Below are 15,285 nucleotides of genomic sequence, written 5' to 3'. Positions count from 1 at the left end.
ATATATATATATATATGTGCGCGCAAAATATCTATATCTATATTATTAATTAAAATCAAACCTCCTAAAATAATTAAATTTTAATGTGTTGGTAAAACTTTTTATAATTAAAAAATAACCTTGAACCGTGTAGTAGTTCTTTGCCAATTCAATTTCGAAATTTGATAAACTTTTTGATTTGGTATAAAAAAAACAATTTTTTTCTCCATTTTTTCGACAAACCACATGTGATCGTGTCTCATGACCTGTTATTTATATATCAGATTCGCTGATACTGATTAAATAAATTGATTGTTTTTTATCCACTAAAAAATGTAATATTATAAGATCAAGGCTGAAAAACATTATTTTAAAAAATCCACTAAGATAATTATATTTTATATAAAAATATAATATATTTAATTTAATTTTAATATATATACGCAATGGCGTTGCAAAACACTGTACAGTATATTAAGGAACTCAATCTAGGATTCTAGTCGTCATAAATTATTGTATATAAATCGTTGACCGTACGCAAACTTTACGTCAACCATGTTTCATCAATCATTGGTACCGTACAGTTACCAAGAATCAGAAGACACGAAACATCGTAAAGTATAACTCTCGCCCTTGCAAACGTTTCTACCTCTACGGCTCTACAAGTACAGGAGATTGGCTGGTGGGTGCTGTAATGAAAAGCTTCGTCCGAATTTCTGGTAGAGATTTGGCCGTTTTTAATATGTTTTCAATATATATATATATATATATATATAGGGATTATAGTTTAAGTTCTCTGTACCCATTTCAGCTCTGTTATGGGCAGACATATTGGTCGCGTATGCTGTGTTTGTGTTGCAAAATTATTTAACGGATGTTTGGAAACTGAACTTTACTCACGCTGCTGGAATTCTAAACATTTGGGGTGGAATTTCTTTCATATTGCCTGTTTTCTTTCTCTTCCTCGTCGATGCATTCGTGGGCCATTTTCAGATGCTTGTGTTTTCTAGCGTAGCCTACAGCCTGGTGAGTCCAGCTCTGTCTGAGAATAGTTGAAGTGTTTAGTGAGTTATTACTTTATACCTATCGAATTGTAAGAGGAGTGTGAATAGCTTTGTAAGAAAATATGCCAGTATTCTTAGTAGCTTGGTTAATCCTGTGTTCTTATAAGTACTCAAATTATGGCCTTTTGCAGGGAATTAGCTTCATTTCTATGTCGACACCCACGGTTCTTGCTAATTCGTGCAAATTATATGAGCCACAATGCATCGGTCACACAAAAAAGGTTTTGTTCTATACAGGTTTGTCATTGCTTGCCGTGGCGTTGCTGGTCACCTTGTCTCAGTTAGACCTTTCCTCGAGGAACAGGAGGATAAATCCGATGAAGAACAGGGAAGTGGATCTATATGTCAAATTGCAGGCTTTCAGTTTGTGGTTCTTGTTCCTTTAATTGGAGCTTTTGCACTTCCATATATAAAACCTTGGTCAATCAGGTTTGGGATCCCTGCAATTTGTACTATCGTGGCCACGCTTCTGTTTCTCAGCGGTTCATGTAAATACAGGAAGGCTGAACCTCAGGGGAGTCCATTGACCAACGTGTGCAGAGTTTTTGTGGCCGCTGCTTTCAAGATATGTGAACCATTTCCACTTGACGCCAACGAGTTGTATAAGAAAGATGGCCAAGAACTTCAGAGATTTTCTAGCACTCGTGTTCTCAGGTTTGTAAATTGTAGCCTAGTTTTAGTTCCTTGTAGTTTGCGAGAGGGTGAATGTTTGTGTCTGAAAACATATCGAGGTCGCAAATGGAATTATGCTAATACAAGAACAGCCACCATTATGCTGGTGTCGATAGATGACACGTCTTCACACTGTAAACTGGATTAAGGTGCATGTGCTAAGTACGTACGAGAAAAATGATCGTAAAAGACACTTAAATCAACTTCTCAAGGGGCAGTGGTCCAACACTATTATATGTCGTCCATCGACTCCATAACAAATTGTAGAATGTCGAGTGATGGACTAATTTGACAAGCTCTCCCAAGTTATAGATTTATATTTTTGGTCTGTGCTTACTGCATAACACACATGTGCTACATGTAAAAAAATTTAATATTCACCATGTATTTTGAAATAAGATACACGATAAACATCGAATCAACGCTGCCACTGATGATATAGCATCAACAAGTGTGGCAGAAGATTTGAATCGATATCATGGTGATTCTAAAACCAGTGGATAACCATCCTTGTGATATTCATGGAATTGCTTGTATCACAGCTTTAAAATGAACTAGTCATCCTTCTCCGCAGGTTCCTGGAGAAGGCTGCCATCGTAATTCCTGGCAAAAGCAAAGAACAACAAGAGAAGAACCGATGGAGGCTTTGCTCAGTTGCAGAAGTAGAAGAGGCCAAAATCACCGTTTGAGTCGTCCCAATGTGAATGACCTTCATAGTATGTGGGATTGTATCCTCCTTTGGAAACACCTACTTTGTCGAGCAAGCGAAGAAGATGAATCGAAAAATTGGAAAATGGAAAGTCCCTCTTCAGATAATTCTAATCTTATTTGATTGGGCTAAAAGATTCTTCACCTCTTGCTACAATAAAATGGCTGATAGGTTTTTTCCAGGATGCAAGAAATATGCACCCCCCACAGGCATTGCAATGGCTATGATATTTTCGATTCTGTGTTGCATAACCGCAGCAAGAATAGAGATGCGAAGACTTGATGTAATTAAAAGACACAATTTACTCGACAAGCCTGATGAGAACATTCCTATGAGTGTATATTGGCTACTTTTCCAGTTCTTTTTACTTGCGGGTCTGGATTCGTTCTTTGAGAAGAGCGTTTCTGAGTTCTTCAAAGATCAGGCTCCCGGATCCATGAAAAACTACCTGGAATTTTTCAGCAAGGGGGTATCTGGTTTGGGATTCATTTGTAATGTGCTTTCGGTTCATGTTGTGGGTAAAATCAGTGAAAAGGGTGGCAAACCAAACTGGTTTCCAACATACGTTGAACAGGAGCCAATTGGATCGGTACTATTGGGTTCTGGCAGGCCTAAGTGGTGTGAACCTTGTCGTGTATATTTTGGTAGCTTTTATTTATAGATACAAGAATCTGGAACCAAATAATGGTGCAAGGACTGATGCAGAAACATAGGATCTAGCTAAATCTTCTGGTCCTAATGCTGGTTATGAATATTGCTACTGCTGTGGTTAAACTTGTTAAACTTCTTTGTCCGAGTCTTGAATGTGTGAAACCATTTTTTTCGGAATCCCATTTTGGTGTATTCTGAACGCATTCATTTCGTTGACCTTTGTTGTATTGAACCAATAAGACTTACAAGTTTTATTCTGCGTGCCTCCCTCCGCTCAAGAATTTCTATGATGTTCCCATGCAACATTAGTTTATGATTTAAAGACTACTCTAAGCCACGAAAAATGACAATCACCAACAAGACAATCTCAATCATTGAGACAAACCTTAATCGCTAATTAACTTGGAAGTCACAAAATGACACATCTGCAAGAAAACAAGAAGACGAAGATAAAAATTCCCCTACATTTTATCCCTTCAAGTCTAAACATTTTCAATCAGTGAAATCCCTTGGACTAACAATTGATATTAAAACTCCCGTTCCACTTAGCCTAAACAGTATGATCAATATATCTCTCAATACTTTGATTTTACATATTCTGAATCTCAAAACATGTTTTGTGTTCCAGCAATTACGCATAAACAAATTTCATCTTTTCAAAGAAGAACAAGAAGAATTCATGAACTCGATGCAATCCTCTACCGCTTCAGCTCGATGTAAATCCACTGTTTCAACATATGAACGTAACCTTGTCAAACAAGATGAGGAAACTTTACGAGAACACCGGTTTCGACACGATGCGAAACGCTTAGCTTTTGCCACATTTGCTTTAATGTCCCTTAAGAACCTGGATAGTCGAAATCTTGAGACTTTTGGGAGTCTAAATTCCCATGTTTTCAGGATCGATCTCTTCTTGTTTCCTCCAACTGTTTTAGCAGAGTGTTTGGCGTAAAGGGTTGTAAGTTCAAGACTCGACTTCAGTCTTTTACTCATTTTTTTCTTATAATGTTTCGAACTGTGTATGTGTTTTCGAGTGGGAGAAAAAGGAGATGAATAAAAGTAAGAAGCAAAGGTGATATTGTATAGGGTATGTATAGATGTTAGTGTGGGGAAAAAATTAAAGAGAAAACATAAAGTAAAATGGGATATAGTCTATGTTAACGTTATATGCAAATCTATTCTATAAATATATATCATAACTTGTATCTTTCGATATAGCGTAAGCTAAGAAAAAAAAAAAAAAAAGAAATAATATAGTCCTGAAAACCCAACAAAAAATTTATAATTTAAAACTATATACAGTAAATTAAAAAAATCGAAAACTTAGAAGTAAAAGCTTCAAATGTATTTCCAACTACGGAAAAGGTTTCTTATTACCTATTACTGATATATTTTCCCTCGAATTAAAATTTATGCTTGCCATGCACATAATTTGGCATCATTTTTGCTGCTGCTTAGGCTTCTGTCAATCTTTGTATTTTTGAATCTTTGACTGGGACATGCTTAGCATATTAATTACTCTTTTATACCTTTAAAATAAACGAAAGTAGAGCATTTAAGATTAATGTTTGGTGTGAAATGGAGAATTTATTTACTCAGACGCAGAACAGAAGTTGGACCATGTTCTAGTCTGAATTTTCATTAATGGGCCGTAAATCTCAGTGTGCATTCAATGAACAAAATTTCAAGAAATAAAGTGTTCAATATTAAAGAAATGACTGTTCCATTTACTCGAGTTCGCTACTCCCTGATCAGTAGAATTTAGTCAATTTCTTCTTTGAAATTTCAAGTTTCAAAACTTTAATTAACCCACAAACTAGTGGCAGAACTGTACTCTTTGTTTTTGTTTTATTTTTCAAATATGTGTCGATGCTTGGATGAAACCAAAGCAACACCAATTATTGCTATTTGTGTCGATAACTCTTCCTCGATGTAAATTTTTCCTTTTTAGTTGGAATAGTGGTTGTAAACTTGTAATTCAATGAGCCTTTGGATTGGACAACATAGGTTTTAATAGGCAAAAGTTTGTGTGAGATGGTATCATAGGTCGTATTTTGTGATATAGATCTCTTATTTGAGTTATTCATGAAAAAATATTATTTTTTATTCTAAGAGTATTACTTTTGTTGGCAGATGCATGTGGCAGACATGCAATAAGTGCAAATGCATTAAATGAAGGAATAGTCAAATAATTGCAGCGGAAAAAAAAACGTGGTTGGCTGCAGGAAATTTCACGGGAATTACGTGAGGAGATGGAAGACGCGTTTATAAAACGCGTCTTCACACGGACAAAGTGCTCTATAAATAGAGCTCCCCCTTCATTTTGAAATCATCCCTTTCTTCGAGTTTTCTCTGATCTTATAAGCATTTGAGTGCTTAGTTCTATAATATTTGTGAGGTGTTTGTTCTCCTGTATTAAGAGAGTGTGTGTTCTCTTTGAAAACACAGTGAGTGAGTTGTACACCACAAAATATTATAGTGGAATTCTTTTCATCTTGCCCGTGGTTTTTACCCTAATAATTTTTTAGGAGTTTTCCACGTAAATCTCGGTGTCCATTTTATTCTTTATTTTCGGGTTTTATTATCTCAAATTCTGCACGTGGGACCAACAACTTTTTATTGTGAATATCGGTTAGGTTGACCATCTCACAGATAAAGATCCGTGAGACCATCTTACAAGAGATCTACTCCTTCTAACAAGGTATACCACGTGAGACCTTAGCACCATGTTTTGGATCGGTCGAAACTAGACTTAACCTCAGTTTTCGTATAACCCTGTCTTATTACTCATTGATGATGAGTTTGAGGAATTTATCTTTTTCAATTTTTTAATCATTAGTTAAAAAATTACGATTTATTTTTGTATATAACATAAATGGTTAGTTTAAATTTTAATTTAAATATCTTTATAAATTCAGAAAAATTTCAATATCGGTCTCGTATAATTATATTTCAATACTTTTGATCATCTATCTTATTAAATTTAATTCATGACATATTATCTTAATTATTTTTACAATTTAATTTTTTTTCACCTATTAATCAAGGTCGAGTCATTCTATCGAGCTCTCTGGCACATGTTTTTTTATGGATCAATGAGCAAGATAGTGCCAGCTTGTCCAAGAAAATCCAATTACCTGTATTACGATTTGACCCCACAGGGGGAAGAAATCAATCTTTTTCTCTGATTGGATGAGAAGCATATACTGTATCACTGCCGATTATCCCCCAATCGTCGATTCCGGAAAATGGAATATCCATGGAGAGTACCTTGGCCCCTCTCATCTTCATTTCCCCGAATCGCTTGTGATTAAAAAAGACAGAAAATCATGCAATGATTCAAGAAATGAATCCAAACCCACCAAAAAAAATTTTATTTCGTTCCTTCAAGAATATTTTGTAATACAGTGTTCATAGTATTTAACACCGTCAAACAGATATGGCCACTTATTCTGTTTCTACAACTGCTGCGCTCTCCCCTCCTTCGTTCCCTGCCTCGACTTCTTCTTCTTGCGGTGACAGTTCTAAGATTTCCTGCTGTTGTAAATCAAGAATTATAAAACCCATTTGCCTGGTTTGTGTAAGGAATAAATCTTTGAGCTGTAGGAGGTTAAAATGGAGTGAAGAGTTTCAAATCTTCAAAGTTAGGTCCCGTAGGGAGAGGCTCTTTCTTGCAGCGAGCAGTTGCAGCAGTATGGATAATGCTGAGTACGGTGAATGGGACGATGGAAAGGAGGATCCTCCGCTCTCCGTTGAGTCTGAAATGATTTCTAAGCCTAGGCGTATTGCTCTCTTCGTTGAGCCATCTCCCTTTTCGTGAGTCTTTGATTTTTACCTTGTGATGAATTTTATGCATACCATTTCTTGTTTGATGCAATTTTATTTTGTTCTTGAGGGGAATTTAGCAGATGTCTGTTTTGACATTAATTATCAAGGGAATTAATCCGGATTCAAAGACGTAGTTGAGCGTACAATATAATTATTTGACATGTTAATTTTCTTAAAGATTGATGCAATCACTTAAGTTATCTGTTTAACAATTGTAAGATTATGCAAATTATTATTTTTTGCTAAATTTCGGACTTTTTGCTGGAAACTGGGAAAAAAAATTAAGTGGGATGCTTGGACAGCAGAAATTTTGTGACGCCCGCAAGCCGGGGGAAAATTTAATGCCATGATTGTGAGCAACATTACCTGATCCAATTTTTAGTTTCTTTTGATCATTCTGCTTGATGGTATGAATTTGTCAGTGTTAGCTGTTTAACTGTGTATATACTATATATTAGTGGACTTTGATAGATATTGTGCTTTGATGACTAAGAACTTCTTTCTCCCAATTCCATGCTTTTTGGAAATCAGTGTTCACTATCATTCAATATGTTGGTCTGTAACGGAGGAGAATTATACCTAGCTATTCTGAATTCGTGTCTTGGCAATATAGTGTTTATAGATGTCATCAGTACTTTATTTTTGTTATCATACTGTGTTTCTTTTTGTTAGTCTGGTTTGAGTTTTTCGTGACAGTCCATTCTTTTGAATCATGTCCAGCTATATCTCTGGATATAAAAATAGATTCCAGAATTTCATAAAATATCTACGCGAGATGGGGGATGAGGTATGCCATTATTGTTTGCATTCCTTTCTGTTCTTGCTACTGGAAAATTCAAGATGTCTTTGTGAAAAAGGAGAAAATTGAAAATAAAACAAAAATAAATGAAGAACTGCGATTTCCAACAAACTGAAGAGAGAAAAACATATGCATAGAGGAATCTATTTTATTCTTTTGAAAATTCTGATACAATTATGCAAGAGGTAATGCATACATATTTTGAATAGCATTGTGGGAAAAACCACGGGGTCATGGCCCGTCGTCGTCCTTTTTTGTGAGACTCTGAAAACAGTATCCATTGCATGAGTCGTCCATGCAGAATTGTTCAGCCAATGCCTATGTGGAATGAAACAAGTTTAACTCTGCTGGAGTGACTGCTAGGATAAATTGCAAGTGGCTTAAGTTTGTGTAGTTTCCCTAGATGATTCAATTGATCGATTTATACTGGTATTTGCTGCAGGTCATGGTTGTGACCACACATGAAGGAGTTCCACAGGAATTTTACGGAGCTAAATTGATTGGCTCACGGAGGTTGTTACCAACTTCTTGCCTGATAAATGCCGACTTAAGTTCATGCATTCTCTATTATGTTTAATTATTTTGTTACTCAATTTTTTGTTGGGTGCAATTATAGTTTTAAACTTTCGTTGCAGCTTCCCTTGTCCCTGGTACCAAAAGGTACCTCTTTCACTTGCACTTAGCCCAAGAATAATTTCAGCAGTTGCTCAATTCAAGCCTGATATTATTCATGCTTCATCTCCCGGGATTATGGTATGTTTTGGCCTTATGCTAATAGTTCTATTTGGTATACAAAAGTTTAGGGAGCATAGAATTATTTTTACTTATAAACTGGTTGTTTTGACAATGCTTTGCAGGTGTTTGGTGCTCTTATCATTGCCAAATTACTATCGGTACCAATAGTAATGTCATATCACACTCATGTTCCTGTGTACGTTCCTGTCTTTTCCTATTTTGTTCAGAAAACAATTAAAAAAACTAAAATTCATCTTTGGGTTAGTGAGTGTCCTAGTGAGCTTCCAGTAGTTATTGATCCAATCCATATTTCCTATAACTGAACCAAATCGAGAGTGCTAATTATGAATTGTTATTTTGCAGATATATTCCAAGATATACCTTCAGTTGGCTAGTCAAACCAATGTGGTTAATACTGAGTGTGTGAGATATATTTGCAATTGTAATTCGGATTTTAGTTTTCATTTTGTGGAACGTATGATATATTCACCCATCTTTTGCCAGAATTTCTGCATAGAGCTGCAGATCTTACGCTGGTGCCTTCTGTTGCCATTGCAAAGGATCTAGAAGCTGCTAGGGTGACAGCAGGTGAAATTTATCATTTCAGCTTAGGCAATTTTTCTTGAAAGTTGTGTTGCGTGGAACAATGCTAAAACTGATGGTCAATTTTTTTCCAACCTTCAGCCAACAAGATACGCCTCTGGAATAAGGGTGTCGATTCTGAAAGTTTCCATCCCCGGTTTCGCTCCCATGCTATGAGAGTACGTTTAAGGTAGGTAACTCCAAATCCCACTGTGTTTTGTGTTTACCTTGACACGATTTTAACAAACATTTATTCCCAATTCAGCAATGGAGAGCCCGATAAACCGCTAATAGTTCATGTGGGACGGATTGGAGTTGAAAAGAGTTTGGATTTCATCAAAAGGTCTTTTCCTTGTTCATCTGTTATCTTCTATACATCTTTTGGAAGCATTAGTACTCGATGTTGTATTTGAAACAGGGTTATGGACAGGCTTCCAGAAGCTTGTATAGCTTTCGTCGGGGACGGACCATATAGGTGAGATGGAATGACATTTACATGTCCACAGTTTTTAAATAATTGTGTTGGCTTGTTCCTGTATTAAATTATATCACCGATAGCAAGGGTGCAATTCAAAGAGTTTCAACCATCTGCACTTCAAGTACTACAATTCGATCATTATGTCACACAATAGTTACACATTAGTGCCACGGAATATCCACAAAGGATAGTGGTGCCGATTATTGTTGCCAACACAATAGTTTTTCAAGCTTGTTTCGTTACCGTGGTATCCTTCTGCAGGGAGGAGCTGGAGCAGATATTCTCAGACTCGCATGCAGTATTTACAGGTATGCTACAAGGCGAAGAGCTCTCACAAGCATATGCCAGTGGGGATGTTTTCATCATGCCTTCAGAATCTGAGACGTTAGGGCTCGTCGTTCTGGAGGCTATGTCATCTGGACTTCCTGTGATCGCTGCTCGTGCTGGAGGAATCCCAGATATTGTTCCTCAAGAACAGGAGGGTAAAACCGGTTATCTTTTCAATCCTGGAGATCTTGAGGACTGCTTGAGCAAGTTGAAGCCTCTTCTCGATGATCAAGAGCTAAGGAAAACCATCGGTAAAGCAGCACGTGTGGAGATGGAGAAGTATGATTGGAGGGCAGCCACTCGTAAGATACGAAACGAACAGTATAATGCCGCCATTTGGTTCTGGAGGAAGAAGAGAGCACAGTTCTGGAGACGGTTCCAATGGTTGTTTGGGCACTGGTCTAAGACCCCCGCCATTGGAATGTAGAGCCATGCTGCCGGTTGGTCTCCATTCTCGAATCTATGCGATGTTTCAGGAATGTGGTGTGCTCGTATGTGGTTTCAATGCAACAGAAGATGGAGGAAATTTCCCTGTATTTGCGTAAAATAATTGCCCTCCCCACCTGTGAGATTTTAGTTGCTGTTATCTTGTAATTTGAATAGGATCCCATTAATTCCCTATGTTCTCTTATTAATATATAATATAGTATATCACCTAAATTAAAACTATTGGGTATCGCTATATTTTGTTAACAATATTATTTTTTATACAAAATTATTTACTTTTTTTATTTAGACTAATTATATAGATTATTTAATATATGTGTATTTTAATAAATTTAATTAATTTGTTAAATAAGTTAATTGTTGTAGATAGAATAGTCTTGAATATTCAAGTATATTATTTTAGACTTTAGTTTAAAGTAAATGGTGGAAGATAATTCTGTATGTGGTGCAGAAATTGTATTAATTTAAAGTTAGCCACACACAGAAATAGAGTAATAAGTTAAAAGACATGGAAATCAAAGGACTAAATAAATGTAGGGAAATAAGAGTAAAGCAGGAAGCATTCTTTTAGTGGTGCAACTTGCAAACAAAGTTAGATTTTTTGGGCAAATAATGAGAGTTGGGATTCTTTGTTGTTTACCACAAAAAGCCTGTGGAAATGGTGTTGCTGATCTTGTTGAATTTATTTTCTTTGGCTAGTGGCAATTTTTTTATTTTAAAAGAGTGATTTTTTCTTTGAGTCTTTATCGATCTTGTTGGGAGATGTAGAAAGAATTTTTTTATTTTTTTTCCTTCAGAAACAAAAAATGTAAATGGCCAAATTTTGCAATTTAGCTTGTTTGATTGCAACATACTTGATGACAAAATGGGAGCACAAATTTATCATGAAAAGTAGAATCTACAAGCCTTAGCCTGAATCTTCCGAGTTAAATGGATTTTAAGTAAATTTTCCAAGAACCTTCTTCCCAATCAATCTTGAATGAATCACTTGTATAGCAAATGAATTCCAATGATCCAAGATTTTAGCACAAAACATTCCCATCCAAATACACCAAATCAAGATCACCCATTATTATCATTTCCACGAATCCCATCTAACAATTCCTCGTGGGTTGCATCAGATGTCCGAAACCGCATCCGAATCCGAGTGGATTAATGCTCTGCAGATAATATTGCTGCAGGTTTAGAGCAAGATTTGGTGTGCTAAATCCAATAATTTCTCCTGGATATGTCAGGCCAGAATCACATGTTCCTCGGAAAACACTTTTCACATCTGAATTCCGCTGCGCCTGCTTGATCAAGATGGATTCATCTGGTGAAAAAGAACTCTTCTCCGGTTTAGTTTCTGCAACATTTGCAGTGGTAATATCGTGTATACTTGACCTTCTCTTATCTTTCCCACCGGAAAGCTGCCTGATAAAATACTTCTGCGCGTGACTCGCAACCTGAGTTGGAGTTCTTGAAGTCACAAAATTTCGTGAAATACTTCTCCAATCTCCTTTGCCATATTTCTTGAGCCCCAACAGAAACAGCCTGGGATTCCAGAATCAACAACACAACATTGATAAAATCAAAAAGTCGATTCTTTCAGGAATACACAAAAACAAAGGGTGCGTGGAAAAAGATTTACCTGTGTTCTTCCTCGGTCCAGGGCACCCCTCTCTTCCTCTCTTGCTCAGAGGTCCGGATCGAAGAGCTCCGTTTACCAATCTGACCATATTTACTCTCCCAATCCGACGTAAATGAATCATTTCTGTAACCTGGAACTGGTACCAGCCCTGCTTCTATATCAGAAACATCTTCAACCAAGTCCCTGTACTGTTTCATCACATCTTCTACTGTTTTCCCCGGAATCATGGCCGCCACATTGCGCCACCGATCTGGGGTATCCTTATCGAACAATGCGAGCGCATTTTCGAACATTTTGTTCTCTGCTGGAGTCCACTTAGCCCCCATATTATCCTCCAACCAATTTGAGTTCCCGAAATATGATGCCGCAGAATTCAGAGGTTCCATCACTCCGTCCATGGGCTTCAATCCGAATACCCTCTTAACACAAGCAAGCGGTCAGGAGTCCAGGAAAGACTCCCTAACTTCACTAACCAAAAGGGATTCTTTAGTTTCACGAAACAGCCGCAGAGGTTAGATCTGTCCTGGGAAACGAAAGATACGGGGAATTCACAGTGAATAATGCGTAAACGATGGGAAATCAAGAAAAGTGACAGAGTTGAATATGCATGGATTGAATCAAAACCAAGGAAGATGAAGAAATGGAGATCTGATACACAGATTAGAGGTGTATTTGAATGATTGGGTGGGGGTGATGGAGAAAAGAGAGGATGGCGATCAACTGGAGAAGAAGACAAAATATGTGATTGATGTGGTTTGCATATATGGGTCGAAGTTTCAATTATTGTGCGTGTTATGCTTTTTTCCGATGCACCTACAAATTTCATTTTATTAAAATATTTAGATATACACAGTTATGGTTCTTCAATAATGTTATGCTTTTCATCTCAATGTAATTTGTTGATCTATTTGACTGATGGAAAGTTAGAACACTCAATTTTTTTTTTTAAAAAAGACATAATTGGTACATATAAAATAAGATAATGCTAAAAATGCATTCAATATATCGTGTATATCGATATTTATATCAATTATATCGTGATATTTTATGTTTATATAATGAGATTTTGACAAAGGCAAAAACTTGTGTGAGACGGTCTCACGAGTCATATTTTGTGAGACAGATATCTTATTTGGATTATAAATGAAAAAGTATTACTTTTTATGATAAGAGTATTACTTTTTATTGTGAATATCGGTAGGGTTGACTCGTCTCACAGATAAAGATTGGTGAGATCATCTCATAACAGACTTACTCTTTGACAGATTGAATGTTTTTATTGTTTTTTTTTTTTTTTGTGATGTAGAATTTTATGTACAAATAGTGATGTGCATGTGACATTATTCTATAAAATAAGAAAAAAAAACTTTTATGAAGCAGCTTCATGAGTTCAAATTTGTGCGACAGATCTCCGACTCAATCGATTCATAGAAAAATATTATTTTTTATGTCAAAAATATTACTTTGCCCAGCAAATATGGATCGAGTTAAACAATAACAAAAAAAATAAATAAATAAATAAAAAGCAGAAACAACAAAAATTATCATCTTGCATCATTAAAGCGTGATTTCGTAATTAAGAACAACTTCATTCGATTTCTATCATTTATATACATGACTACAAAATCGTATCCATATATGTTTTTTAATGAATGCAAATTAATATGGAAAATAAAGAAAACTTTAGTTTAGTAGGACAAAAGAGGTTGTCTAATATAAAACGAGATCAATTATTTCATTTAATGTCTTCTTTTGTAGTAATTGATAATATTAAGTGTAAGAATATATAATATTTTTAGTCCAATATATTTGTTCCACGTAATTATATCATATGGGTTCAATTATTGTATGAGATTTCGCTTTCAAAAATTATTCGAGCATGGTCCGAAATACAAGTTGTATTAAAATCAGCGTGGCATTAAACTCTTGATTGTGATTCCATGCACGGTTATGTATAGTTTATATTACAAATATCGGAAAATTTATAATCATATATATATATATATATATATATATATATACTAATTATGAGAATTTTAATATAATTAGTATATATATGTCACATATGACTTATAGAAGGTCTCTTGTAAGACGGTCTCACTAATCTTTATCTGTGAGACGGGTCAACCCTACCGATATTCACAATAAAAAGTAATACTCTTAGCATAAAAACTAATATTTTTTCATGGATGACCCAAATAAAAAATCTGTTTCACAAAATACGACCCGTGAGATCGTCTCACGTAAGTTTTTGCATATGACTTAAAGTCTTATTTTAAAAACCATATAATGGAAAAGTATTAATATGTTAGGTTTTACTTTTGGGGGAGTATCTAAAATACAATAAAATATGTTAATTATAAACTTTCAAATAGTTTATCTTGATAAATTATTAGCTATTCTTAAAATTTTCTAGCAAACTTTTTGTCGGAGTTTAGAAGCTCATCCAAGTGAAAAACGTGTAAATATTTAAATTATTAACTAAAATCGAGGAATAGGAAATATGATTAAATAATAACTTATGAGAACATTATGGTAGGACACATTGTACTTGGTTACATTATAAAATTTTTATTTTCCGATGAGCTCAAATGCATTTTTCAGCCGAGACAAGATTTCGCTTCAATTATTGATTGTTTATATGGCAACAGGCGGGGTGAAAGATGTGTTTGTCATTCTCGAATTTTATCTTTTGTCTTTGTATCTGTCTTGATCTTTGTTTTTTCGGGTTTAGGAAATCTTTGAACTCGCAAAAATCAAATCCTCACCCTAACCCACATTTACGTTTCACAAATAGTAGTAAGACGCAAATCGAAATTATTATTATTATATTTATTATTAATGATGATATCAGTATCAATATGATTATTAATAATAATATTCATATCAATAGTATTTAATAATATTATTATATTGATATTTTTATAACATTAATAATGAAATTGATATTTATAATCCAATTTTTGTTATTTGTATTTTATTTGTGAATAAAGTTGACATATATTTTATGCAATGTAGATAGAAAAAATAGATTGTAAATATCAATTTTCAAATAATAATAATAATAATAATAATAATAATAATTAATATCATTATTAATATTATTTTCAGAACATGTTCAAAGATAATGATAATATATTCGTACCCGTCTCTGACTATTTTAAAGATTTAAAAGAATCCCTGAACATGTTTCAAAACTTAAACCCGAAAAAATCAATCTCCGTAGCGTTATATGTACTAGTAATCGTGGCACACGCGTTGCGTGTGTCCTGAATACATGTGGCTAATATATTAAATATGCATGATATTACAACATAATGACGTCATAACATAAAGAAGAGAGTTTATTTTTCACGATGGCTAGTTTGGAGAAGAAATAATATT

The 15,285-nt window shown here is 34.9% G+C and overlaps 2 protein-coding genes and 1 pseudogene across 2 annotated transcripts; 2 read left to right on the top strand and 1 right to left on the bottom strand.

The window, feature by feature from the left end:
• Positions 1 to 466: 466 nt before the first annotated feature.
• LOC142525781 (protein NRT1/ PTR FAMILY 5.5-like) lies at positions 467 to 3,327 on the top strand (annotated as a pseudogene).
• Positions 3,328 to 6,228: 2,901 nt separating this feature from the next.
• LOC142525773 (sulfoquinovosyl transferase SQD2-like) lies at positions 6,229 to 10,551 on the top strand. Its single transcript, XM_075630068.1, has 11 exons — positions 6,229 to 6,891; positions 7,624 to 7,690; positions 8,145 to 8,215; positions 8,338 to 8,455; positions 8,560 to 8,633; positions 8,801 to 8,856; positions 8,942 to 9,025; positions 9,122 to 9,209; positions 9,285 to 9,362; positions 9,438 to 9,494; positions 9,759 to 10,551. The coding sequence occupies exons 1-11, from the start codon at positions 6,515 to 6,517 to the stop codon at positions 10,249 to 10,251; spliced, it is 1,563 nt and encodes a 520-aa protein (XP_075486183.1). The 5' UTR covers positions 6,229 to 6,514; the 3' UTR covers positions 10,252 to 10,551.
• Positions 10,552 to 11,039: 488 nt separating this feature from the next.
• LOC142525763 (transcription factor DIVARICATA-like) lies at positions 11,040 to 12,673 on the bottom strand. Its single transcript, XM_075630058.1, has 2 exons — positions 11,902 to 12,673; positions 11,040 to 11,804 (listed from the first exon to the last, which is right to left on the bottom strand). Exons 1-2 carry the CDS (start codon positions 12,297 to 12,299, stop codon positions 11,366 to 11,368), a joined length of 837 nt encoding a protein of 278 aa, XP_075486173.1. The 5' UTR covers positions 12,300 to 12,673; the 3' UTR covers positions 11,040 to 11,365.
• Between the last annotated feature and the right edge of the window lie 2,612 nt (positions 12,674 to 15,285).

The sequence above is a fragment of the Primulina tabacum genome, chromosome 2 (assembly GCF_025594145.1).
Source record: "Primulina tabacum isolate GXHZ01 chromosome 2, ASM2559414v2, whole genome shotgun sequence".
NCBI classification, from domain to species: Eukaryota; Viridiplantae; Streptophyta; class Magnoliopsida; order Lamiales; family Gesneriaceae; genus Primulina; species Primulina tabacum.
This window is presented reverse-complemented; position numbering and strand designations above follow the sequence as displayed.

Bases quoted from the DNA above. Each gene is read 5' to 3' on its own strand.
- LOC142525773 (XM_075630068.1), top strand. From the start codon at position 6,515: ATGGCCACTTATTCTGTTTCTACAACTGCTGCGCTCTCCCCTCCTTCG. The intron at 8,216-8,337 runs GTTGTTACCAAC...CTTTCGTTGCAG, and splicing joins AAATTGATTGGCTCACGGAG to CTTCCCTTGTCCCTGGTACC. The intron at 8,456-8,559 runs GTATGTTTTGGC...AATGCTTTGCAG, and splicing joins CTTCATCTCCCGGGATTATG to GTGTTTGGTGCTCTTATCAT.
- LOC142525763 (XM_075630058.1), bottom strand. From the start codon at position 12,299: ATGGACGGAGTGATGGAACCTCTGAATTCTGCGGCATCATATTTCGGG. The intron at 11,805-11,901 runs GTAAATCTTTTT...CTGGAATCCCAG, and splicing joins TGGACCGAGGAAGAACACAG to GCTGTTTCTGTTGGGGCTCA.